At 39.7% G+C, this 26028-nt stretch overlaps 1 protein-coding gene across 1 annotated transcript in view; it reads left to right on the top strand.

The window, feature by feature from the left end:
* adgrv1 (adhesion G protein-coupled receptor V1) overlaps positions 1–24090 on the top strand; it is a 97333-nt gene extending 73243 nt beyond the window's left edge. Inside the window, exons 90-94 of the mRNA XM_061037973.1 lie at positions 2118–2275; positions 10574–10695; positions 16263–16448; positions 20303–20480; positions 23637–24090. Of these exons, the coding sequence (XP_060893956.1) occupies positions 2118–2275; positions 10574–10695; positions 16263–16448; positions 20303–20480; positions 23637–23755 (763 nt within the window). The 3' untranslated portion in view covers positions 23756–24090. The remainder of the gene's footprint in view (positions 1–2117; positions 2276–10573; positions 10696–16262; positions 16449–20302; positions 20481–23636) is intronic.
* Positions 24091–26028: the final 1938 nt, after the last annotated feature.

Below are 26028 nucleotides of genomic sequence, written 5' to 3'. Positions count from 1 at the left end.
CACCTTGTGTCAAAGACTCATTTTAGATGTTACATCTAAAATCTGCTGCTGAAGATGTATTGTACCTGATTTTAATGTAGACTCGATTTTATGAGCTCTTGTCACTGATCTGTGCCACAAGAAATGTAAATCTTTTCACCAAACGTTGATATCTCCAACATCAAAGAGACCTGTCTTTACATCAAAGTGTATATTAAACAGAAACAATGAAGTTAGCAGCAAGAGAAAATATGGTAAGAATATGTTTAAATAATTAAAGTGACAAAGTAAAAGCCTTGGAGTATATCATTGATTGATATGCTTATTATTTTACCCAACTTTAAGGTTAGCTAAAGCGTTGTATCTCATAACCATGATTTCAGTTCAAACAGTACATTACTTATTCTAAGTTTAACATGAAATCCTGAAATCATTTATATTCAGGCTATAAAGTAGCTCATGTAGTTTCCTGAAGACGTGAATCTGACGTCCATCTGTGCCATGCAAGAAGCTTTATAGTCATACTCATTATAGTCATTATAGTTATAGTTACTCATTATAGTTCTTCCATGTCTTCCATCACATTATATAAGTGAAAGGCAGACACAGAGTCATGTCTTTCTCCTGAACAGAGAGAGAATTTATTTAATTCACTTTTACATAAGTTGTCCTTTAAACAAGACGCTGTGGGTAAGTGAGCTGTTACCGTGTAATATAATGCTTGTTAAAGTCCCAGCAGCATTTCCCCCAGAAAAGGCATCACTAAATTTATTTTTTTTCAAGTTTTTATGGAATGGGCCCAAAGGAAATATCCTCATTCACTGCATTTCACTTTCTAGTAAGACTTTGAGTGCAGTAGGATCTCATCCTCTCAAGGCCACAGAAGAACAAATATCCATATTCCAGCGTGTTTACAATCTCATAGTCTGTCTGTTTTGCTGGGGCAGGGTGATGCAATGCTTTATTTGGCATACCTCACCTTATATTATGTCTAGCACAGCTCAAATTATTTCTCCAAGATTACTCGAGCCTGCAGTGAGGTCTGATCTGGGCTGTGAGCTCCCACCATGTTTTGTGGGAAGGACAAAGTCACATGAATGTTTTGATTATTGTTTGGCTGTTACAGTTTATATAAGGATGAAGATTTTTCCCAGAGGAAAATATTTTGCAAATTTTTCTTTAAATAAAATATAAACATGTCTGTTCGGAGAGAAGCTGGGAAAGGACTCCTGAGATTTCCAAGTAAAACAAAAGAGATAAGTCATTGAAAAATAACGGAGTCATACTGTGCCCCAGTATAAGGCACATTCGCAAAATAGATGGAAACTAATTTGAAAAAGAACACAAAATAAATATCTATAAAGAAGATTAACAATTCTCCTTTTTATTTTCTGACATTTTCTTATTTGTGTGAAGGCTGAGTTTAGGTTTGTCCACAAAGACATTTAAAAAGCTCTCCTTCAGAGACTTCTAGTAGATGAACTTCACTCTGTATGTTTTTCCCCTTCAGAGCAGGAGACACATGTGCCATGTTGTTTGTTCTTTGAAATCTTCTTTGCAGCTTAAAATAAAAAAAGCACTATTAAGCGTCTTTAGCCTAAGATGTTATCGCGCTGTAGCTGCACAGTGACCCGGTTGTTCAGAAGGTTTAAGAGCAAACCTTTCTTTGCTACTGAAGGCAAAAGCTGCTGTTGAACAAGAATGCCCCGAGTGTTGGGCTCAGAGGTCTCACCTGCTTGATCCTGTTTATGAAAGTTGAGGAAACAAAGTCTTAGCTTGAGTGAAATTAGATTTTTATAATCATGTAATATGTTGTTAAGAACCTTCCTTTGTGCTTGATGAACCCGTTACTTTAAGTGGTATAAAATTACTTCCCTCTTTCCTCCATGCATATGTTTTGAATGATTTTATTTTATTTAAATGTTTTGCCTTTATTGCACAGTGGATAGAATCGGAAACTGGGGAGAGAGAATGACATGCAGGAACTGAGCCACAGGCCGGACTCAAGACCGGGCCGCCTGCTTGGAGGACTATAGCCTCCGTACATGGGGAGCAACCTGTACTGCTAGGCCATCTCATTTTGATTCTTTCTTTGAAAAAAATGCCAATCACTCTCATTCTGCCTGTGCCTCCTCTAGATGCTTCATCCCAAACATCTATGCAGCTCTGTGCACGGCGGTGCTGGTGCCTCTCATCTGTCTGGTTGCAGTTCTGGTTGTGTTCATCCACGCCTACCAGGTTACTCAGCAGTGGAAGGCCTACGATGATATTTACCGTGGACGAACCAACAGTGCAGGTATGGTAATCTGTGAATACATAAACAAGTACTAAAACTCTCAAAATGTGTGCACAAACTCACAGAACCTGTTGTTTTTCAACTTGAAGAGGTAGAAATAGAAATGCACATTCAAAATAGATTTGATAACGCGTATAAATGCAAAATCTCTCTGTCTGCAGCAATCAAAAACATACCAGAAAAACAAGTAACCTGCTTAGAGACAGCCTCAGGAGCTAGACTGCATCCACCCCTATTTTTGGATTAAAGTTTCAGCCCCTATTTTGTGCATCTTACAGTCTCTGTTTCTGTCTGCTGTGTGTGAACCCAAGAGACACATAATACAGAAACAAAAAGTTTGCTTTTTTCAATGATACAATGCTCACATCCACAATTGTATTCATCCATTGTACTTTGTCATAATTTAGATAATGATATGATTTGCAGAGCCAAGTACAGTTTAAAGCAACATTAAAGCATGTTTGAATTGCATGTTAGATGTTATTTAAAGCACTTATCTGGTGTAATAAAAAAGATGGAAAAGTCACACACATCAATCCTGGTAATTTTGCAAGTTTGAATCAGTGATATTTATGAAGAGAAACGTTGTAGCCTCGCCCGCACATGGAGATCCTAGTCACTGTAGTCCCTCAGTATCATGGCTGTTATCAGTGGCTATCTGTGAGAATCAGCAGGGTTTAGCTTGTATGCTCAGTCAAGGCCCTCCAATGACAAAGCAAAGCCTGAATTAGTGCCAGTTCTTTGGCTGGCAAAAAGTTTGCCCTACTCGCCTTGTGTGGCCTCTGATGCAGCATAGGAAAACAAAACAGTTCGTTGCTGAGCTGCACATTGTTGTGCATTATTTATGAAATCCAAACCAGTCTTAGGCTAAGGTCACTCCATGGCATTTTTTTTTTTACCTGACTAGAATGCTTAATGATGAACAATTCTATAGGAAAACTACAGTATGGTGCTTATGTTAAAGTAGAAGGGCAAAGAAGAAGCAGGTAGTAGCAGCTTCCTAAACTTCTTATTTAAAGAGTGGTAGAATGGAAATAAAGGTAGGCACAGCACACATTAGTCAAAGCAGCAGTCTGACCCCCGAGTGAGGGTGTGTGCTGTGAAGGACAGAACGGCCCTTGAGTTGTGAATATGTGCGTCTAATTTTGTGTAGAACAGCTACACTTTGAAATGGATGCTTATGAAAGGGAATTTAACTCAATCAAATAACACAAAATTGGAGATGAAACCTAATACACATTTTAAGCATGAACACAAGATGCTCACAAACAGTATGGACTGTGCAGTTGTCTTTTTTTATTTTCCTTGGTTGGGCTCCTTTATTAAGCAAGTCATGGTGCCTCATTGTATCCAGCCAGCTTAAATCTGTGCAGAACCTGCAGGACAGCTAAAGCCAATCAGACAATGAACCTTTAGGTAGCCAACATTTTTAAATACCTTACTGCAGCAAAAAAAAAACAGATAAGACAAGCTGAGGGCCCATCAGTGTGTGTGTGTGTGTGTGTGTGATGAAAGATATAGAAGGAATTCTGACATCACGTATCACGACATAACATGTCTGCACGTTAGTTGTAACCTGCAGGCATGTACCTGTATCTCAGCAAAGATTTGGGACTGTGCCATTTCACCCATTGTAAAGCTTAACTGGATAATATAATACAACAGCTTTGCACAGCTTTGTACAGTTGGTACACATGAAGAAAAACATATAACAGCAGGTAGAAACACAAGCAAAGAAGGGGCCAGTCAGGCTGGAAGCATGTTTAGGGCTTCAATAGCTGAGGGGACAATAGGGTGAGAAGTGGAGGAGGATGGGTTGGATGATGGTTTTATACAGAGGTAATAGGAGGTGAGGTGAGACGGACAGGACTCTCAGTTTCAGTAAGGCCGAAAGTCTTTGCTGGCAGCGTTTATGAGTGTCAGTGGTGTACTGATCAAAGCTGAGTTTATTGTACACAGTGAGTCCAACATATTTAAAGGAGTTGACCATTTCGACAGTTTCATTGTTAATGTATGTTGGGTTATGGACTGTATGTGGAGAACCAGAGTTAGTGATGACTGTTTCTTTTGTCTTTGTGACATTCAATTGTTGATAGTTGTCTGTGCACCGCTGTGTGAATTGAGATATGGTGTGCCTAGTAGTCTGTAACTGAGTTATTTTCATTAAGAAGTGCAACTATGGCTGAGTATTTGAAGTGTGTGGTAACTGTTGAGGGGCTGGTGCAGTCGTTAGTATACAGTGTGTACAGTGAGGGACTGAGTACACAGCCCTGGGGGGCTCCAGTGTTGGTGATGGTGGAGGATGTCGCGGAGCCAACTCTGACGGCTTGTGATCTGTTGGTTAGAAAGCTGTAAACCCAGTGGATGAGATGTGGTGGGACATAAACAGTATTTGTTAGCAAGGCATGATGTTCTTTTACTTCAAATGTGAGCAGACCTTAATGTCAACATAGTGGAGTTAAATTAGTTACTATTATTGTTCTACTTTTTATGACTGCAAGTGTTCACTGACTGCACTTTGATCGTTGAAAGAATGAGGAAATAAACACTGTATGATGCACCTTGTTTGAATTAGCCAATGCAGTTCCTTTATTTAAACAGCAGACACGTATTATTTACTTATTCACCTACATTATGCACACATCAAAGATTGTCCTGTAATATTGAACTGATATTAATGACATCATTAGACACACAAAAATGGCACATATAATAAGGATTAACGTTTCATGAAAGATACTTTCCCCTTTAAACTTCACATTTTACTAATAAGAGTATAACATTAGACTTACAGTATATAACAGTTTCCTGAATACTCAAAGACGCTCAACAAAGAACAACAAAACAAAACAATGAAAACAAAACAGAGAAGAATTAGTCCAAAGGAAGGACTAACAACAAGAGTTATAGAGTTATACTGTTTCATTAATACTGCTATTTTATTACCAACAAGGTAAAATCATCCGGTGTTTCCAAAAACGTCAAAGATTAGACAAAGGTCCAAAAATGAACTGAGATTTATGTCGGTGAACTCTGTTTGTCCTCTGAGGACAAGAAAGAAAGAGCTTTGATTATCCCAAAGGAAATTCTTCAAAATGACAGCACAGCAAATTAAGAGCTACCTAACAAAGAACTATTTGTAACTCAAATATAAAATATGAAGCTGTTTAAGGATAAAATGCCCCAAAACCCAACAACAACAAAAACAGGCAACGATGTAGGACGGTAAAATTTGAGTCATGATTGAGTCAGACAGAAAAACTATCAATCATAATTTCGTTAACATAATGAGAGGTAATTAAAAAAACTTAATGCAACCGTTGATAAATGAAATAACAAAAAAACAACTCAATGGTACATTATAATGATTCTTCGGTTATATTGCCCATAAAAGTGAAATGCAGAATGCACATCGTAATAATAAGCATAATGGATCAGTCATATTGCACATGGTCTCTGAAATTGAGCGTGTTATTGCACATGATAATGAACTTCGAGAGCCTCCTTTTGAAAAGTAATGTTATTCAAGATAAAAAAAGATGCTGCATTGTTCCTTCTGCAGAACCAGGAGGAGTTACAGTTTGGATGGGGACAGGTAGAAAAAACCTCCTGTGGTTTTCTATTGGTGGTCTTATAAGGCTAAAGCTGAAGCTGCTCTGATAGGACACCAGAGTGGCGTGGGAGGGGGATAGGTGTAATTCAGCGATTGAGATGTTACCCACATTGATAATCATCTCAGCTCTATCTCATGACCCTTCTATAGGATCTGACCTCCATGTAAGGACTAAAAGGTAAATAAAGTGTTTAAAAAGTGATCCACAGTGATCAGAGAAACCAGTGAAATGCTCTTATACTGATGGGCTTATTATCCTTTGTTCATGTGTTTATTTGAGTGTTATTGTTCATGAGAGATCATAAAGAGCATACCTTTGAAAAGTGTTAGCACTCCTACTGTGCTTGTAAGTTCATACTTAGTTTACACACACATTACTTGTACATTGGGTGTTTGTGATTGCCCACACACACACACACTCACACACACACACTCAGTACAGCTGCTTGTTATCACAGCTGCTGACCTCTCTGTGACAGTAATGTCAGCACCGTCTTGAGTTTCTGCATGGTTGTTTTCATTGAACCCGGGTTCTCCTCTCAGTTTGTCTTCTCACAACAGGAACCATCGCTGGTCAAGTGTAAACTAGAGCCTGTCATGCTGCGGAGGAAAGTAGCTCCCTAATGTGAAAAGAAAATCAGGAGAAGTTGGAAGTTAGAGCAGAAATTACACTGTTGGGGGTTGAACCATTTGTTGATTTTTTTTAGCTTTACCAATCTGAAAGATACCCTCAACATCGTTTAACATCTCTCTAACATGTCTTTTAAAAAGACTGTCACATGCACACACACTGAAAACCTGTGACTGCTGTGCTTTTTTCTGCTTATTCTGTGCGGTATCAAGCCAAAGAGTCCGTCAGCACTTTGCAGTTATTCTCCATTTGGCTGTAGGAACCTGCTCTTACTGTGGGAGCACGGCCCTGTCCACAGACTGGAATGTGCTTACATGGATGGAAAACTCAAACCAGGGAGGGAGGAGAGAGAGACAGATGTGCAAGATAGAAAAAAGAGTGAGGGAGGATAGAAGAACTAACTTTGTGATAACTAGAAGCAGTAGAGAGCGAAAAAGAAACAGATCTAAAGATGGAGCCAATTTTCTGCCTCTGAGAAGACATACCCACACCAGACAGAATGTGCAGATAGCACACACAAAAACAGGCGTGAAACAATAACACTGAAGCGATAGAAAGTAATTAACCATAGCTTTGAGAGAAAAGGTTGGGACTTACAGGAAATGTTCGTCAAAGGGAAAGGGAGAAGCCGGAGCAGGAAGAAACTGAGAAGAAGGGAACATAAAAAGTGTTATAGTTAGAGGAAAGCTGCAGTGAGATAAGGAGCAGAAGTTGGAGCAGAGGGAAACTGACAGGGTGGTGGAAGTTGCACCTAAGTGAGGGCTTTTTGTGCAAACTTGGGCCCCGTGCCCTGTGTTTCAATCCTACTTGTGAAGTGAACTGTACAGTCTGTCCTACATAGTGCAAGTGTGACTCATTGGTGTGATTTGGAATTGGTGCAGCTCACAATTCAGGGTCAGCATTAAGGTCAGTTTTAAAAAGATAAATGGTGTCTCTTTGTTTTAAAGAGCCTGACCAAATGCAATTTTTGAGACCAATACAGATCTAGAAGGGGGGTTTCACCGATAATCAATATGGCAGATATGGTAAATGTTGGAGCTAAAATGAAAGTAAAACGTTTCTTTTTGCATTGTGCATGAATATTTTTATGTAAATATACTCAGGGGGTCTCTATAAGAAATACATTTATTAAAAATAATTCATATTGTCAGCCAGATCTAGTATAAACCAACATCTGCGTAGTTGTGTTATCATGCTACATGTGCTGCAGTCAATGCTGAGAGTATTGTAAGCTGAAATGTGTTATACTGACATCACATCTTATTATACCATCATTGTTTCCAAATTTTATGTTCCGTAAAAACTGGTGTCATAATTACACAAACCTTAAATCCATGTACAGTGCTATCGAAACATCTGGTATAGGACAACATCAGCCAGTGTTAGTGGTTAATTCATGTATTTATGTAATACCATTTAGAAAAGTCACATGATACAAGTGTGCTCCATGTGGTTGGGGCACGTACAACCATAAAGACCATGAATGAATGTTATCAAAGGTACATCATGTTCTCAGCCACATGATGATCACTAATGGAAACACAGGTCTGAAAATGTCAGCGACCTTTGAATTCAAGGCATCTAACAGGACACACACACACACACACACACACACACACACACACACACACATACACACACACTACTCAAATACACATTATTTGTCTAGGGTAAATATCAAAAAAATACATATCTGGAGGAAATCACCTATTAAAACAAATATTTATTTATATTTTTACTAGGCTGAAATGAGTTGTTGGGCATTTAAGAGTTTTTTTTAACTCTATAATGTATCCAGAATCAACTCATTATTCTCAATATGATAAACTGAGATGGATTCATGGCTTAATCTCCTCAAGGCTTGCGTATTTAGATTTTCTAACCTACCACACCATTCATCTTTCAATACAACGTCAAGTATCCTCACCAGCTCGCTCCACTTAGTCTCCGTTAACCACACTGACTGATTTTAAAGTGCTAACCCTGACTTATAAAGCACTACATGAGCTGGCACAAAGTATCACTGATATCTCATCTTCGTTTGAAGCGTTTTGAACCACTGCTGAATAATAATGTAATTTCCTTGACTTAAATGTCCTTATAGACTGCTGTCAGCTCAGTATTGATCGGACCAAGGCTGCCACTAATCGATGCTAATCCAGAAGATGTGGGACTCATATTTGAATCTGATATCTTATTTAATCTAATCAGTTGGGGTTTTTTTTACCCAGGGTTCAAATTCAAATTTAAAAAACTTTATTTTTCCCCTGGGGGCAATTCAAAGGCACATAGAGCAGTAGCATGAGTGTGATGCAGCCACATTGGGTGTGATGATTATACTGCAGATGTGTTTTAAAATATTCAGTTTATTGTGTTCAGATATTTTCCTATTTTTACCTAAAGAGACTCTAATGACTGTATGACTGTAAAATATAACAAGAAAAGCAGACGATAAAGTTACCGGAGTTAATCAAATGCAGCCTTGAACTTTTTATTTTCTGTAATATCATAGTATTTATATAAACCCTAATTAATCTATATGAGCTTGTTCCAATTGCTGCTTTCATAATGTTCTGCCTGATCATTTCCTTCTGAAGAAAACAAGCTGGATAGTAATGAATGAAATTATCAGGCCTCTCTCTCTCTCTCTCTCTCTCTCTCTCTCTCTCTCTCTCTGTAGAGATGACTACACTGTTGACAGTGAACTCAGCCTGCTTGTGATTGGCAGTGCTCTTTTTTTCTGTAATGAGCAGTTCTATAAAAGAAGGTTGAATAATTTTTCCAGCTGAGATGAACACCATGATCCGATGAATGACGTGTAGGGTGAGGTCAGTGACCTAAATTCCGCCTCCACTTTCATGTCAAACCGAGTCTGTCTCTTGAACTCTCACATCATGGATCACGAGTAGTACAAGAGGCTAACGTTCAAAATGTACAGATACCTTATGTTTGTGGTATTCACCTCTACCTTTGAAACCTGATAGACTCCATGACTGAACGTGATGTGTCAGTCTTGACTGAAAGTGGGTTACCGTCGACACCTGTTGCTTAAAGAGAGCTAATTTTAGAAACGCGTGCAGAAAGACCTCTGGTGGTCTTTTCTTTTCTTAGAAACCCCGTACAGTGTGTTGTTGGTGTGTGTCCTCTGTGTACAGCATGCAGAAGAGGGGAGTCAGGCGAGGCGAGTGTTAGGTTGTGATTGAGTCTTTAGTTTTTAGGGCTTGATTCACTAAAGGGTGTCTTAACACCGGGCAGAGTTCAATCCAAAACAATAAAAGCTGGCACACCTAAGTTCAAAATAACTCTTCATTAAGTAAGATTAGTCCCACTCTCTTACAAACTGACAGCATGATGGTTGTAACAATGAGAGCCAAGTATTGTAAAATTAGTAAAGGTGTAATTTGAGTGGTTATTTTTTTCTAATTGATTTCAGCATCCTACATATGTATTTTTTGGGTAATAAAAGATATTACCTGTTCAAAAGCCTAGTATAGCCTCGGTACTCCTGAAGTGAAAACCTGTGTATTCTCTGATTAGACACATTCATCTGTCACATCACAATCCCATTCATCTGTGATTTATATCCATGTTGATAATCTGCTCGGCTTTGCATCCTTCTATTGCCACTTCTTAAAATATTCAGTGTATATTAATGTTGCTATGCATGCTAAAAAGATTGCCTCTGCCATCTCCACAAACAAAATTATTAGATGAGTGTCAGCATTAGTGGCAGTGTAAATCCTCAATCGATACGTTCTGAGTGCTGAAAATGGCTGTACAGCTCTAAGTGCATGCTTTTAAGAGTACTTGCTTATTGGCATATATGAAGCGCGTGTGTGTGTAGTGTGTGGGTGAACAATCATACAAGGAATAAAGCAATAAAGCAGATATGATAAGGTTTTACTCATTTAGGATACTATAATGATATAAAAGCTTATCAACTGGATTCAGGGTTGTCTTCAGACAAATACTCATGTCTGTTGTATAGTTGATGGTATGTTATCTTGTGCAGATGTTGTTTTGAATCTTTCTTTGTGTTTGTTTATTTCTCCAGAGGTGCCGCTGGTCCTCTACCTGTTCCTGCTCATCTCCCTGGTGTGGTTGTGGGCAGGACTCCATTTGGGCTACAGGTACCTGTGGATGCTCATCCTCTACGTCATCTTCAACTGCTTTCTGGTGAGCTCAGAGACTTTCATATCTGTTTGTTTGTTTACATGCATGTCTACTTGTCTACTTAATGTTTGCACATTCATTTAAACATTTTTAATTCACACAATCAACAGCAGCCATTGTATCCACTACTGCAGACCCTTGTTAATTGTACAGAATCTCTTATATTATTATATTATATGCACCCTCAAGCTTTGTTAGTGTTGTTTTTTGATTTTACCAAACTTTCTTTTAGGTTTGACTTGTGTTGACATCATTGGAATATACACGTCCTTAGTTTGCCCTACAGCTCCCAATATTACTTGAGTAGTTCCAAATAATGACCCTACAAATGTCAGAGATGTGGGGATGCTAAAGGGCCAATAATCACATGAGGATTTGTACTTTTTGATTAGCATATATTTTTTCTTCTCTGTGATATTTGCACAATGTGTTTGTTCTTCATAGACCGGGGGACTTTCAGGGGGTTGCCACATGTAAAATATTGATAAGTTTGGCAACTGGATGGGTGTGAGAGAGACAGAGAGGGAGAGTATGATGAAGGCTACTTCACCCCTCTTTGAAGCCCAGCTTTGATGTGTTGGTGGGGCAGAGCGAGAAGACCTTCAGGTGTGGAGAGAGAGAGGCAGGGTTACCTTTGTGTCACATCACACTGAAGCCTCGCCCGGCCATCATGTCTCTCTCTCTCTCTCTCTCTCTCTCTCTTTGTTGTTGATTGTTTTTTTGCGACTCTCTTCATCGCTGTTCCGACTTAATTCCAACTCTTCGTTTAAAGTATCAGAGGAGATAAAGAATGATGTGTTAATGATTCACAAGATAACATAATCACAAAATATCTGCTTACTGCTGGAAACCCCCAGACATTTACACCGCTTTCCACCGTAACCAATAACCATAAAACATTCCATAACAGACAATATCAAAAATTAGAAGATGGTTTCACTTCTTCTTCCCTTCTCTGTAGATCTGTAATGCAGTTTATTGAGGACTCATTTTTTGGGCATAGATGACACAATTATGCATCCTGATAACTAAGTGGATTTTCTGTAGTTTGTTCTTTTATTAATGTAACATATTATCGTCAGTAATGGCAACCATGATCTGTCCTGTTAGTATTATATCTACTACTGTTTTCACATGGCAGGTCTTTTGTCTGGGTAAATGTGGTTGAACTGTCTCCCTGACAAAGTCTACGGTTAAACCTTTGCTGTCTAAAGTCATATAAACAAGTAACCTTCATTTTCATTTTCTTGATGATCTATTGGTAATTTGCAAGCTTTAGAAAATATCAATGTTTATTATTTATAGTGACCATCTAGTTAAGTGTTGGATGAAAGACGCCGGACTGATTACACTCTTCTTTTAACAGTGTTTACTCAACAGTAGAGGAAACGTACTTTATCCTGTGAGACTTCATTGTGTCATTCATGCCGAGTTATCCAGGAAACCTTTTGATATAATAGGTTCCTTTCTTTACATTACTAGTCTAGAGAGAGACACCATCAGCCCGTAAAGTGTGCCGTTAGAGGTCTGTAGTAGCCTGTGGTGATATGTGGCATCAGCATGTAAAAGACGACAGTGTTGCACCAAAGTAAACTTCTCCTGTTGGTACTGTGACTAATGAAGAGAAGTGATGTCAATGCAAATGCTCGATGTCGCACTTAGCACTTGTTCATGAGCTCCAGTAGAGTTTGTCCCGCTCTGTGACATCATGTGGTCAGGTTCTTCCTCTGGCCAATAGTTTGTTGGTGCTCTGTAAAGTCCTTTTTTTCCTGAGTTTGTTCTGCGACACCTGCCTTTAATTTGACTGATGACTTTAATGTGTTCTTGTTTATAGTTAATCGCCAAAGGCCTCACAGTTCTTTGCTGCAAATCCTCTGATGTCTATCTTAAAACAAGTACCAGAAAAACACTGCTCTCCTGCTGCTGGCTTTATGGCAATGGACTACTTATTTCACAAAGAGGGGAGAAAGATAACATTAAAGGACTTCATGCCTGCCTAATATATTGCCTCCCATTGCATTTACTCCACCCTTGGCCTTAAGCAGGACAAGCTCACAGCCAACCTTTCATACATAGTATTCTCTAAAAGAAAACTATACTTTTTAAAAAAAGAGCTATGGCATGAAGCTTCAGCTTCAGCCTCACAGCTCAGAGTTAAATGAGAGCGGCTCTGAGCTGTGGTCGGGGTCTGCCATAGGAATAAAGAAGTATTCATCAGAGTGAAACAGACAACTGAAGGACAAGGACCTGACCCAGATTTCACAAAGTGCTGCTAAGGAAAGATGAAGATGCTGTTTCCATGAACCAAGCTTGGTTGCAATTAGATTTGTTCGTGTGAGTGCACATTTTATGGAGCACGCAGAATTTATTTTGGTGTGACGAGGGGAGACATGCGCAGAAGGAGAGGTTGACATGTTGTGTTGTTGTGGGATTTCCATCAGGGAATATATGACAATTTAATAAAATCAAAAGGGATCTGGGTCAATGAGACTGAAAATGTACTTATCATCAAACACTCTGCACACCTGGAACAAAACAAAAGTTCATGTCTGTCTTAATTCAATTCAATTCAAAAAACTTCATTTGTCCCCGGGGGGCAATTCAAATTATTTAAATTATGCCTACATGAATTCTATAAGGGTTGTTGCACAAAAATACCAAACGTTTTAGTGGTTGTCACGTCTATGTGTAAATGTACCCTTGCTCTCCACTTTAGCTTTTTTCCTATTCTGCAGTAGCTTGATAACTTGTCCTGAGTTTCACTTTATTTTCACTTCATTTTAGAATCTGTGTTCTTAATGTGAAAACGGTTAAATAAAAAATTGTTTTACTGCCATATTGTACAAGCAATGGCGCTGCATAACCACCTGTTGCAATTGTGCCACTGTCTGCTTACTTAAACTAGCTAGCTCATCTTTCATCCAGATCCTAAATACTACAATCTTCCATTTCGTTTCATTGCCTTGAGGTGGAAAGTCTTTAGCGGTTGTTGTTGTTTCGCTCATGCTGTGAATTTTCCATTATGGGATTTTTCCATGTTTACCTTGGCATTGTTGTTGATGTGGTTTTGTGGCACACCTCCAAACAGCTGATTACTGAACACTGTTAAACAGCTGCAGATGTTACAGCTGTGCACGGTTCTGTTAGTGTTGTAGAGCTCAGATTACTCTTTAGCTTAAGGAGCACTGTGTTTGTTGAAAGTAACCTTTGCTCCCCAGCAGAGTATTCAATTAATACCAAACTCTGAAAGAAAGCATGTTTAACCGTTTTGTCTTAGGATCCCATGCGTCCATTATTCTCCATTTACTCCCCCTTTACTCTGGCTCCACATCTGTGCCACATCAGGCTGAATATTAAGACAATAATCAAATCACCAAAGCGCCATCCCTTATTATCTCCTTCTGCGTCGCCCTCTATGTCAGTGAACCGCCCTCGTTGTTCTGTGACAGTCAGAAACATCCCATGCATTACAATCCAATTTCACCCCCTCTTACCCATTGAACCTTTGTACTCGCCTAAAAATAGCACACAGGATATCTGTGTGTTATTATGGAAAAGAATAGCGGAGCCCCACATGTCCACTCACACACGCAATCCACTCTAACAGGGCCGGAAAGATTTAGGGGAAACAGATCTGTTGCTTTTATGAGCACAGACAATGATCTCCACACATCACGAATCACTTTCATGTTAGGATTGAAGGGGACGCAGCATCTTTAATTCAATTAAAAAAATAACAATAGCACATTAACCGTATTTTTTTCAACTGAGTCAGTTCAGAAAACTTTGTTTTTTCCCCTTTGAGTTCTCTTTATTTTTCTGTACAGCTTTCCTTTTTGTTTTTCTCCTCTCTCCACTTTTTCTGATTTCATTTTACACAGTTTTATCCTCTTTCATTTCTCTTCCATCCCTCTTTACTTCCTCTTGATCCAAGGTTACACCCCTGCTCACCACCTCCCGTGTCCTTTCTGCTCTCCTTAGTTCTGTACTCTCCGTATCTAAAGACGTGGCCTCTCCTCTGAACACTTACATAACAGGCCTTTGGTAGTAAAGCCTGTTCCTCCGGCTGCATAGCCTGCTAATGATCTGCGCTAATCACCCACAGCGCAGTTGTGATGGAGCCGCCACCCACACACATAAATACACACCTGGGTGCTTTTGTTCATTTTTATTATCATTCAGAGAAGAGTTTTTTCCTTCTTTTATTTCAGGCAAATAAAATTACAAATTAAAGTACAATCAATCTCCCGTGCTTCTAACCCTGAAATGTCCCGTTTCTCAAAAGACATGGCATAAATGTCTCTTTCTGGAGCTCATTGACACGTCCACAGGAGCATTAATGGACAGTGTTTTGATTTATAGCACTCACAAACAGTTTGCACTTTAGGAAACACCAGGTGTTAAAGCTTGTGAGTTTTTCCATCTCTTTAATCTATTTGTAACCTCTTTTTTTTTTCTTTCTTAAAAGCTGGATGTTCTTGTTTTAATGTGCACCTATAAACACAGTTTCCAGCTTCGGTTCCTGTTTTCTTTCTCATAATGCTGATTGCAACCATCAGCACTGTTATTAAGTCCTTTTCTATGTCAGTGTTCCCTGGTTACATGGGAAATGATGATGGCCTTCCTATAAAAAGGAGGTTTACAGTCTGGTGCAAGTTAACAGCCATTTCAACGGCCTTATCTGCAGTTTCTTAGGCTCTGTTAGACATTAAAGCATTTGGTTTGGTAAAATGTATCTTAATAATCTGAATATGTATGAAAACAAAGCATTTTCTAAATAAACATAATTACAATTGTGTCTTTGTTGAACACATATTTTCCACAATCAAGGCAACCAGAGAAATCCAGTTGACTTAATCAGCAATTAACTAATCTAAAGTCCCAGCCCCATCTCATTTTACATCAGTTGCTTTTAAAATGATAAGACATCTTTCTTTTGCTGTCTTACATATTTGGGTATTTTTAAATGAGAGACATACAAACAGTCTTTTTATCTGTCAGAATGGGTCTGGCTTTGTTTGCCCTCACATTCACACACTGTGATTTGCACTCATTCCATCTTTGTCTGCCGTCATCGCCCGGCTGATGGGTGTTGTGAATTACATGACGGCCCTGTGGTATTTCACACTCTGGTGTTTTGGGGTAATTCGCGGCCTGGTGCTGTTGACCAAGAGGATTTGGTAATGACGGGGAAGTGGAGGAAGCAGAAATACCAGGGAGCCAATGATATCATCACCCAATGATGAAGTAATGCTCCATTCATCATGCTGGAGAGAGAGACTGCTGCTAATAATGAACAAAAAGTTACAGTGTGATTGCTATGCATTGCTTGATTACTGTTAGACAACTTGTTATTCATGTCTTAAAATGTAAAGCATGTACAATTATATCGTAAGTATCTATTTCACAGGACATTACAAGCAACCATGACAGCTGAAGCAACAGAGTTGAAGTCAAAACTGAGCCAGCTTTTCATCAATTATTAATGGAACTGAGGAGCTCTGCAAAAGATGAAGGATCAGAGCCGTGGAGAACTTTCTTACATCTGATGTTTCTCTCTGTCCCTGCAGGGCCTGTATGTGTTTGCAGTGTACTTCATCATGCACAACCAGCTGTGTTGGCCCACTAAAGCAAGTTACACAGTCGAGATGAGCGGCCATGACAGTCCTGACTCTACCTACCAGGGAGGAGGACCCACTACTGTAGGAGGAGACATCAGCAAGTCAACTCAGAACCTCATCAGTGCAATGGAGGAGGTATACACAACCGCGCGCGCACACACACACACATACACACACACACACACACACACACACACACACACACACATACACACACACATACACAAAGCCAGCGTGTGCTTAATCTGCCATCAGCAGATAAACACAAAAACAGAAATAGTGATAATCATATGTAGACGTATTACAGATGTTTTGATTGAGCAGATTCACAATATTTATCACCAAAATGTTTAATACTTCTTAGCATCAATGATTAACATTTTCCTTTGATTACAGCATGTGACATTTCCACACTAACTTTAACCTGTTGATGTCATAACTGGGAAATTGCATTTTAATAGTCTGGGTGTTCTGCATGTGCATATGGCCATTACTTCTGTTTGTTATGAAAACATTTTGTTCACCAAATTCTGTGCTGTGGGCCGAGCAACCAGAGGACTCTTCACTTCCTGGTTTAGCTTTAACCTTCCAGAGTTGTGAGCAAATGCAGTTTTTATGTGCAATTCCCCTGTAAGGTGTTGTAACTGAACTGTAGGTGCACTGAGTTTTGTTCCTCTTATAAAAATGTTCAATTCACTTACATTATTCAAATGTTCTTTTGCCCATTGGCGAGATGGTCCTGCATATCTCACTAACTGATGGTAACTTACAGTATTGACAGCCAACACTATGAAAGTTGGACTTTGTGTATTTATATACATAACTGGAATTTACCATAAAACTGTCATTTTCATTCTCTATCTTTCCTCTATTCTGCCTTCTCTTTTTTCCTCCCTCCCCTCTTTTTCCCATGCCCTCATTCCCATGGCTCTGTTTGCAAAGTCCTCGTTTCTCCCTCATGCTTTTCTCATGTTGCTCAGAACACTCAATACTCATTCACTCAAACATTTTCACCGTCTCGGCCTGTCTGCTTCAGGATGATTCTCATTATGTAAAACCTGTGTAAAACATGTGTAGACAAGGGTCAGCCTGCATTACTCCCACAAACACCCACATCATCTAATCTTGTGACCTTTCTGTCATATTTGCACATCACATGTACACACCCACTGAAACACACTGTACAGACACACACATGCTGCAGACATACACATGCTCTCATGAGCCACCTTGTCCCTGGAGAATACCCTATAAGGTCTGAGCTGGTAAGAAGGAGAAGGAAAAGGGGGCAGGTTTAACTTCTCCATCACTTATGGGAACTCCTCCTTTCCTCTTTTTTTCATCCTCTCTCCACATGGAGAAATCCTGTAATCTCTTTTTATCCATGAGAGCACACTCTAGCCTCTCTGAGATTTGACTACCGCTCAGATAGAAAAATCAGAGCGCAGATAGAGAGCGCTATGAGTGCTGAGATGATTGTCGATTTGTGGAGTATATAGGTTGAATGGGGGTGGAAGTGAGAGAAGAATAGGACGATCAGTTTGTTGAAGTGGACATGAAAAAGGTCTGAGTCATCTATCCCCCCTGCCCACCACTCCCAGCCCCCTTTCAATAACGCCACAAGATCAGAGGTTTGCAACAAGTTGGAAACAAGTTGGACAAGCAACATGGACGGCTCCAGGAGTACCTTTGTTGTGTTAGCTTATACCAGGCGATAACACTACTTGATAGTTTTTTTTGCGAAAGTAACATGACAACATGTCCACAGATAGAACTTGCACGATACTAACGGTTTGATTGGTTTTGACTGAGTTACAACTGAACCCTAGACTGTAAATATTTATGGACGAAGCCTGAGTGACGTCACCTATCTGTTACTGCAGAGGTCTTTGGAAGCTTGTCGATGGCGGTCGCCATGCTGGAAATGCTGTCTCAACCTAACTTTCAGTCAAGTAATGACAGGCTAATCGCTGGAGCTGAGGCAGGATTTGAACAACCTGTTAAACAGCTCATCGTAGGCAGGTCACCTACACACCTTATTGTGAATAACTCATAAGGGCCTTTCAGAGAGGAAACGGTGCGCGCTGAGCTCGCTGCAGAGTAGGGCGCAGAGCAGAAGGGGAGAGCGCACACGAGTAAAAAGCAACAGTGCGCATTGCTAGGTGACCGAAACAATAGTTTGGAAAATAGCTCGGGAAAGTAGCTTCTGCCACAGCACTATGTAGTCCTATGTGTCCACTATTGGGAAAAAAACCCTGACTTTTCTTCTGCTGCGGAGACGAGCAGCAAAGAAAAAGAGGGTGTGTGTTCATGAAATCATCAGAGCACGTCAGGATGTGGGAGAGTTTAGGCTCTTCCAGGAGCTGCAGCGCTAAAACGACCGCTTTAAACACACGTGGTGGTACGCCCAAAGTGTTGGAAATATCTGTCAAAACAAGATCTTATCTTGCCTATGTCCCAGTAGGTCTTTCAGCTCAGGAAAGTAAGACACCGTTTGTTGTGATCTGAGCTACCCTCCTATTGGACGCACGGAGGTGACGTCGGGGAGCACTGTACAAAAGTAGAAAATGTTTTAACTTTTGCGCAGTGTGCAAGAAAGGCAAATGGTACCCCGCGCTGCGCTCAACTCAGTGGCAAGGAGAATGCGCGCTTGCGAGGAGCAACACAATACACAATGAATGGGCTAGACAGCGGCGCTCAGTGCCCACCGCGTCCTATCTGAAAGGCCCTTTATCCTTCTAAAATCTAAAAGTTCACACCCCTTGTAAAGTGTGTGACAATTGAGACATGAGCTGATCAGATCAATTTTTTTTTTTTGAAACAGGCTGTAAACATTTTAATTTCTTATTAGCTTCAATCTTCAACATTGGTGTTGCACCTTGTGATAAACACTATAATGTACAGCTTAACTTTACTGTTGATGCACAGGGCAGCCTTGTTGGATTTTGTAGCTCTGGTTACTGAAGTTCCTCCGAGTTTCCAAGTCGGTGTTCTGACTTCAGGGGGCGTTCCTGATGACCTATCCCACTGGCAACTTGGAGTTCAAATGGAACTCACCAATAATTCACCTAAACAGCCTCATAAGCACAACACCCAGACTTACAACAAATGCTCATTCATGCATGTAAAAGGACAGATGAGGAATGCGTAATAGATCAACATAGTGAAGACAAAATGTTACAGATTCTTTTGTGGACAAAATAAAGAGACACAAAAATACAGAGATCTGCCATTCTCTCATTTCGCCCAAGTGTTCTGTTTGGATGCATGTTTTTAAGTTTTTCTCTCTCAAACACTAAATTTAGACTCTGAATTAGAGGCTGACATTTGAATAACTGTGCTGGTAGAATGTTTCCATTTCTTTTTTCTTTGGTTGAATCAGTATGAAGGCCAAAGCCCACTGACCCCACTCTCACCCCATGAACCCCCTGTGACCCCACGTCTCTGCCTTAACCCTTTGGGGTGCTTGGACAACATGCACTCTGTTTGACCCCAACTCTTCACAGACATGATTAGAGGGCTGACAGCAAAGCAGCTCTCTGAATTAAGCATGTGTTTGTCCGTGTGTGCGTGTGTATTGATTATGAGAATGGTCGATTGACTTCTCCCGGCAAAGTGTGAAGTTAATGTGTTTGGGCATTGTATGAATCTTAATCACTAAGAATTTGAGCTCTGCTATATGCAGCTTAACAACTACAAACAGGCCAATGAAGCTGGTTTTAATGTATTAACAGTATAACATGTCTCAGTAACTAGATTTTTGAAACCACATCTTAAAGACCTAAACATCAAAATTCAGGAACTTGCTTCTGCTGCATTTTTAGGGTTTGACCGGTTTCAAAGGATTTTTTAATCCCAAATGTTGCCCAGCATGTGATCCTTCATGATTAAAACATGAAATCAAGGTTCAATCGAAGTTCACCGCTGAACATTATCAGCCTGCGTGTGGTGTTCATGTGCTCATACAGCAGTGTATCTGTGTGTAACAGGTGTCAGCAGACTGGGAGCGAGCGTCGCTGCGGCCCAGCAGTCAGCCCAGCAGCGTGTTTAAACCCAGTCCTGTGATGGGGACGTACACCACCGAGGGGGGCTTCATCAACACCAACTTGGTGACAGCAGACGAGGAGTTGCAGGAGTTTGATGACCTCATATTTGCCTTAAAAACCGGTGAGAATCTAACCGACATAAGATGTGACATAAGATGTACTGTACCTCAAACATTCACTCTGTTTATGTGGGATAGCACAATAAATGTCCCTCACACTGAATTATTTTGTTTCACAAATGCATGTTTTTGAGCACCATTACACCCTAACAGGCTCAGTGTTGTCATTACCCTATCTGATCAAAAAAACAAATGAATCACCTATGATTCATGTTATATCCAGCTATTGTTTCCCCTCAAATTCAGGAGCACAAAATAATATTGAGTTTCCTCCACTATGCTGGTATCAGTGGTGTTGTTTTCAGATATGTCATTTGTTAATTTTCTCCCTTCCATAACATTTTTCCCTTACAGTGCTTTCATTGTTAAACACAGCACTTTTCCATGTTTTTTTTTTTTTTTTTTTACTTTGCAAAAGGTCACCACAATTTGGAAAACAGTTTATTGGCCAGAAAACTTTTTTAATATTGACTGGAAAAAAACAGCATGCTTAAAAACGTTTTAACTAGGCCTTTAACCCCAACCCCAAAACAATAGAAATGAGAGTTTATAAAAGTTCAAGACCAAGAAAAAGTGTATTTCATTGTGAACATATCTGCAGTATCTATAGCATCCATTAGCATCAGGCCTGCTTAGTCATTCCTCTGCTTACATGTACTACTCTGCTGCCATGGCAACCATTCTTCTATTTCCATCAATTTTTTATGAGCTGAGGACCCAAACTGCTTACTGATACATCAAACACACACACACACACACACACACACACACACACACACACACACACACACACACACACGTTCACCCTCTCCTCCAGTCTCACTCTCTCAAATCAATGAGTAATTGCTCCACAGAGTCTGAAGAAGAATCACACTGAGCTGGACAACAGCCAACAGGAGCTGTACCCCCACATTTAGAAACTACAGTGTATATAGTCAGTAGGTTTGCACTGTGTGAAAAGCCTTCAGCATGCCTTGTGACAGGAGAATGAGTGGAGACAATGTATGAGCAAACAACATGACTTTAAAAAGAAAGAAGTGTTTTCTTTTTAAAACGGAGATACTTTGGATTCATGATGAAAATTTCTCTCTGTCTGCTGTTTGTCCCTGGATTTGATTATTACTCTGGGGTTGTTTTTTGCTTTACAGATCATTGTTAGTCCCCACCAGTAGTGTGTTTTTCCTGCTGATTGACAGCTCACTATTGAAAACCTTTTTTAATCCAGCTTTAAGATAATTAACAATTATTGTTTAATGCCAGCCTTTTAAATGCTTCATCTAACACTACAGCTTCACTTGGTTGGACTCTCACAAAGTCTGTTACCTTAGTGCAGTGTAAGCTTATATGCTGAGGCACTCGCTAGCATGCATCCTAGAAAAACAAAACGTGTTACCATGGAGACAGCCAAATTAAAACCCTGTCCTAGCAGGTGTGAGTTCTTAGGAGCTTACGGGTGTTAATGATTGTGGCTTAGTCTCTGAGGATTGTGTTACTCTGAGTTAATATATTAGACAGAGATAGCATCTTATCCTCTTATTGATTGTGCGTTGACAGCATGAATCTCCGAGATGTGTGTGTGTGCTTGTGTGTGTCTGTGTTTGTTTGTGTGTCGTTGTGCAGCACTGCTCATCTATGTCTCTGATCTTCTCTTCTCCTGACCTCACCCTGCTGTCCAGAGCTGCCCCGAGGCCGCAGCAAACAAGTCAGAGAATTTATCTGTCTGCAGACTCAGCAAGATGAAGTAATCACTCATATTATTCAGAGCAGCACAGAGGCGAATCTGTGAAGAATCAGTCGGCTACTTGTAGCTCTATTGCATCACCTCAGGAAAATAAAACTGTCTGGGGGGACATTCGATCTTTTCTTTGAAGAAATATTCTGATAAAGATGGATTTTAATCCTCTGCTCATGGAAAGACTCTTCATTTTCACACTTTCCCTCGTGAAAGTGACCTGACCTCTGGCTTTTTCTTTCTCCATATGCGTCACACTGAATTTATAACCTGCTGTGATCTCAAGCAGTCAGTGAGCAGTAAAGATCATTCAGAAAAAGAACAGGACACCACCTGATGAGGGTCAGAGAGTAGTGCTGTAATGAGGGTCTTCACACTTCATTTAATGGTGAACTATTAACTCATAACACACACAAACACACACACACACACACACACACACACACACACAGACGTACTTTTGGCACATGTGCTCTGCGAAGTACAACTCAGAGCTGATCATTAACTTGTGTCTTTTACTGTTTTAGTGTAGCTTTTTCTTATCTTACCTGAAGCATCATGGGCCTGGAGGCTCCTCTGGTTATGTCATGGGGAGTCATATGTCACCTTCTTTTATGAGTTAAAGACCGGTGTTTATTGTTTATCAATAAGAACTGTGTATCATAGGTACTCAAGTCATATCAATACAACATCTTCTACAAGCAGAAAGGTACAAATTACCCTATATACATGCAAAAGTTTGTTTATCTTATAATAAAGTGTGAGTTTGAATTTGCATCCAAATACATCAGTTGTTATTAATCTCCATGCTATGGGCCATGTACAGAGTGAAAAAGTGATTGATAGTCGACATGTTAAACTCTGGAACATTTAAAGATATATCCTGCAAACAAACAAACAGTATCTCTCCATCACATCGTAAACTCTGTGCAGGTTATAAGTTTGCTGTAGTTGAATGCACACAGCAGAAAGTACTCTGCAGTCGTGTAAATAGATAGCAGTCTTTACACCGATGGAAATATAAGAAGTACTGAAGCTGTAGTGCTCTAGAATGACTACTCATGTGTTTACTACACAGACTGTAAAACACTGTTCTTTGACCCCTGTAGGGCACTTTATTTTATTGCCCACTGTTACATCACAGAGAGGGAGTCTGCCTGGTTTATAAGAATGATGACCAGATACTGTACAAAGAGCTGTGTGATAACACAGATTGTAACATATAGTTTTGGTTATGTAATACTTTGTGGCACTAAAAGGACTGATATCTACGATTTAAATATTGTGTGGCTTTGTTGTACTTGAATAATGAAACTACTGTGAGTATAATGATATGAAGAATAAATCCACTAACATCATAAAAAGTCATTTGAGAGAATATGAAAATGTTTTTGGACTGCACTGTTCATTTCTGTCTGTTTTTTAGGGACCGGCCTTAATGTGAGCGATAACGAGTCCATCCCTGGAAGCCACGACGGAGGCAGCATCACAAACTCACAGATAGTGGAGCTGAGGCGGATCCCCATAGCAGACACACACCTGTAACCTGTTCGCCTCACGCACACCCCCGCTGTCCCTCATATCAGATCAGCACAGTATTTTTATATCATGAAATGCTTTTGCACTAAAAACTGTTTTTTAAATAGAACATTTTCTAATAGATGTTTGATACTGTATGTGATTTTTACTGTATATCTGTTTTTTTTTATATCTTTGTATATGAACATATACATAAGTGTTTTACTAAATTAATTTTTTTAAGCACCCTCTGGAGTTGTTTCTGAATGTATATTTTGATTTTTGTTCCTGTAGAGACCAAGCAACTCAGCTGAGGTACTGCTGCTGAGTGAAGTGTAACATTGTTAATAAATGATTTCAAATGTATTTGACATTTGGCTCACTCTATGTTTAACTGTTCATATCCTGTCAAAGAGCCAGATTACTATGGGGTGAATAATGAATAATGTCAGAAATATAGAGGGGAGATTAACCGAGAACATTCCTAATTCTGTAAAAGATGATCTTGATGAGGCCTTCAGTCTTGTTTGAATCTGGTTCACTTTACAGTTTATATTTTGTCAATCACATCTTTGACTAGCTCTGTGAAGACTGAGGAGGGTTAACAGTGTGGGTACATTTTTTTTTTTAAACTTTGGCTGGAGCTTTGTATCTCCTGGAATCCAGCGTCTACTCGACCCTTGCCACGGCCTTTGGCGTTTGACCAACACTTGTCCGACCTCTGAACTTGGTTAGTGGTTGTATAAGAAGCTGTTACTTTTACTGCCCAAGAGATTTGCACTAAAAAAGACACTTAAGAGAAGGAGGAATGCAGGGGCCAAAATGTACCCCCAAGATTTAATAAAGTATTTCTGATTCTGAGGAGACGAGTTTGCTACTTGAAGACATTTTAACTCAAAGAACAGGAAAGAGAGTGTTTTCTCTTTAATACCCACAGGCTAACGGCTCCATGAATACTTCTGCAGGGGAAATGGGTATGTGACTAAAGAGAGAAGAACAAGAGAAGAGAAGAAATACTCTCACACAAGTTTTTTAATTTAGGAACTACCTTAGAGATTTGAAGCACTGGAAAATGTAAAACTTATTGATCTAGCTCGCCCACTCGAGGTAGAGAGAGAATTGGTGTTGATGAAGGTGCAGAATTATTATTTTCCCTGTTTTTTTCAGTTTTCTCTCTCCACCTGTGTGGGGGAGGAAGAGATACGTGTTTAGTTTGGAGTCTTCTCTGTAATATTATAACATCACTTTGGAGACCCATCCTCTAATCATCTAGTCTGAGTTTTTCCTCTGGGATTTTAAAAACACATTGCTGTGATGAGAAAAGGAAAGCAAATAACTCCATTAAACAACACACTTGCCTGTTTCTTAGTTTACCTCTCTCTAAGAAAGCAGTTAGGACACAAGCAATTAATTTTTATGCTTTACTTTAGCCAGCGACATTACAGCTCTGAGGTATTTCCATTATGCACCCATTAGAGTAAACTGCATTGCCCATGGCTGTGTTATGTCATCTTTATTAATCATGTTTTTGAAGCTACATGAGAATAAGGCAGTGCAAGAAATCATTACGGTTTGCAGCCCTTTGCTCAGTTCCACTGATACAAATCTGAAGTAACTGCTGACCACGGGGGGAACCTGGTGCACATGGCATATTTTATAGCATACCGTAGTTATGAAATTAACTGCAGACTTATCCAACGCTACAGGTTAGTTATTTGCCAAGAGTTGGATGAGATTTTCAATATGAAAGTTCTGATGTCTAAGATAGAGCAAGCCTAAAGTTAGCTTAACTTACCCACCAGTAAATTTCAGCTACTTTAAAGATCAGATATCTTTAATATCTTAGCTATTAGATAGCTTTATGTTTCCATATTTTCCTTTAAGAAGAACATGTTTTCAGAGATGCAGAGGCACTGCTTGTCAACAGGCAAGGCAAAAATGAAGAGTTAGCCATAGGGGAGAAAACAAGGAAGAGGACTAAACATCGGGACACTGGCAGACATATCGGTGATGAACACTGGTTGGAGGGCCGCCGAATAGACTTTTGCCTGGGGCCCAACAGAATCTAGAATCGCCACTGTAGAGATGCCTGACTACGTCTTGAGTTTTCAAACTTGTATTTCCAAGGTCAAGGATGAACCTTTCTTAGGGTTTAATAAGATACGTATGTAGCACAAGTATTTAATCTATCTGATGTAGGCCTACCTCTTTTAGCTGGAAGAGGTCAAAAGAACAGCTTGATGACCAAAAAGAGAAACCAGGCCTGAGGAAAGCCTTCGTCTCTTCTGGCTTCTGTACCC

Source organism: Labrus mixtus, chromosome 5, assembly GCF_963584025.1.
Source record: "Labrus mixtus chromosome 5, fLabMix1.1, whole genome shotgun sequence".
NCBI lineage: Eukaryota > Metazoa > Chordata > Actinopteri > Labriformes > Labridae > Labrus > Labrus mixtus.
The sequence above is the reverse complement of the archived record's forward strand: the minus strand, read 5'-3'. Positions and strand labels throughout refer to the sequence as shown.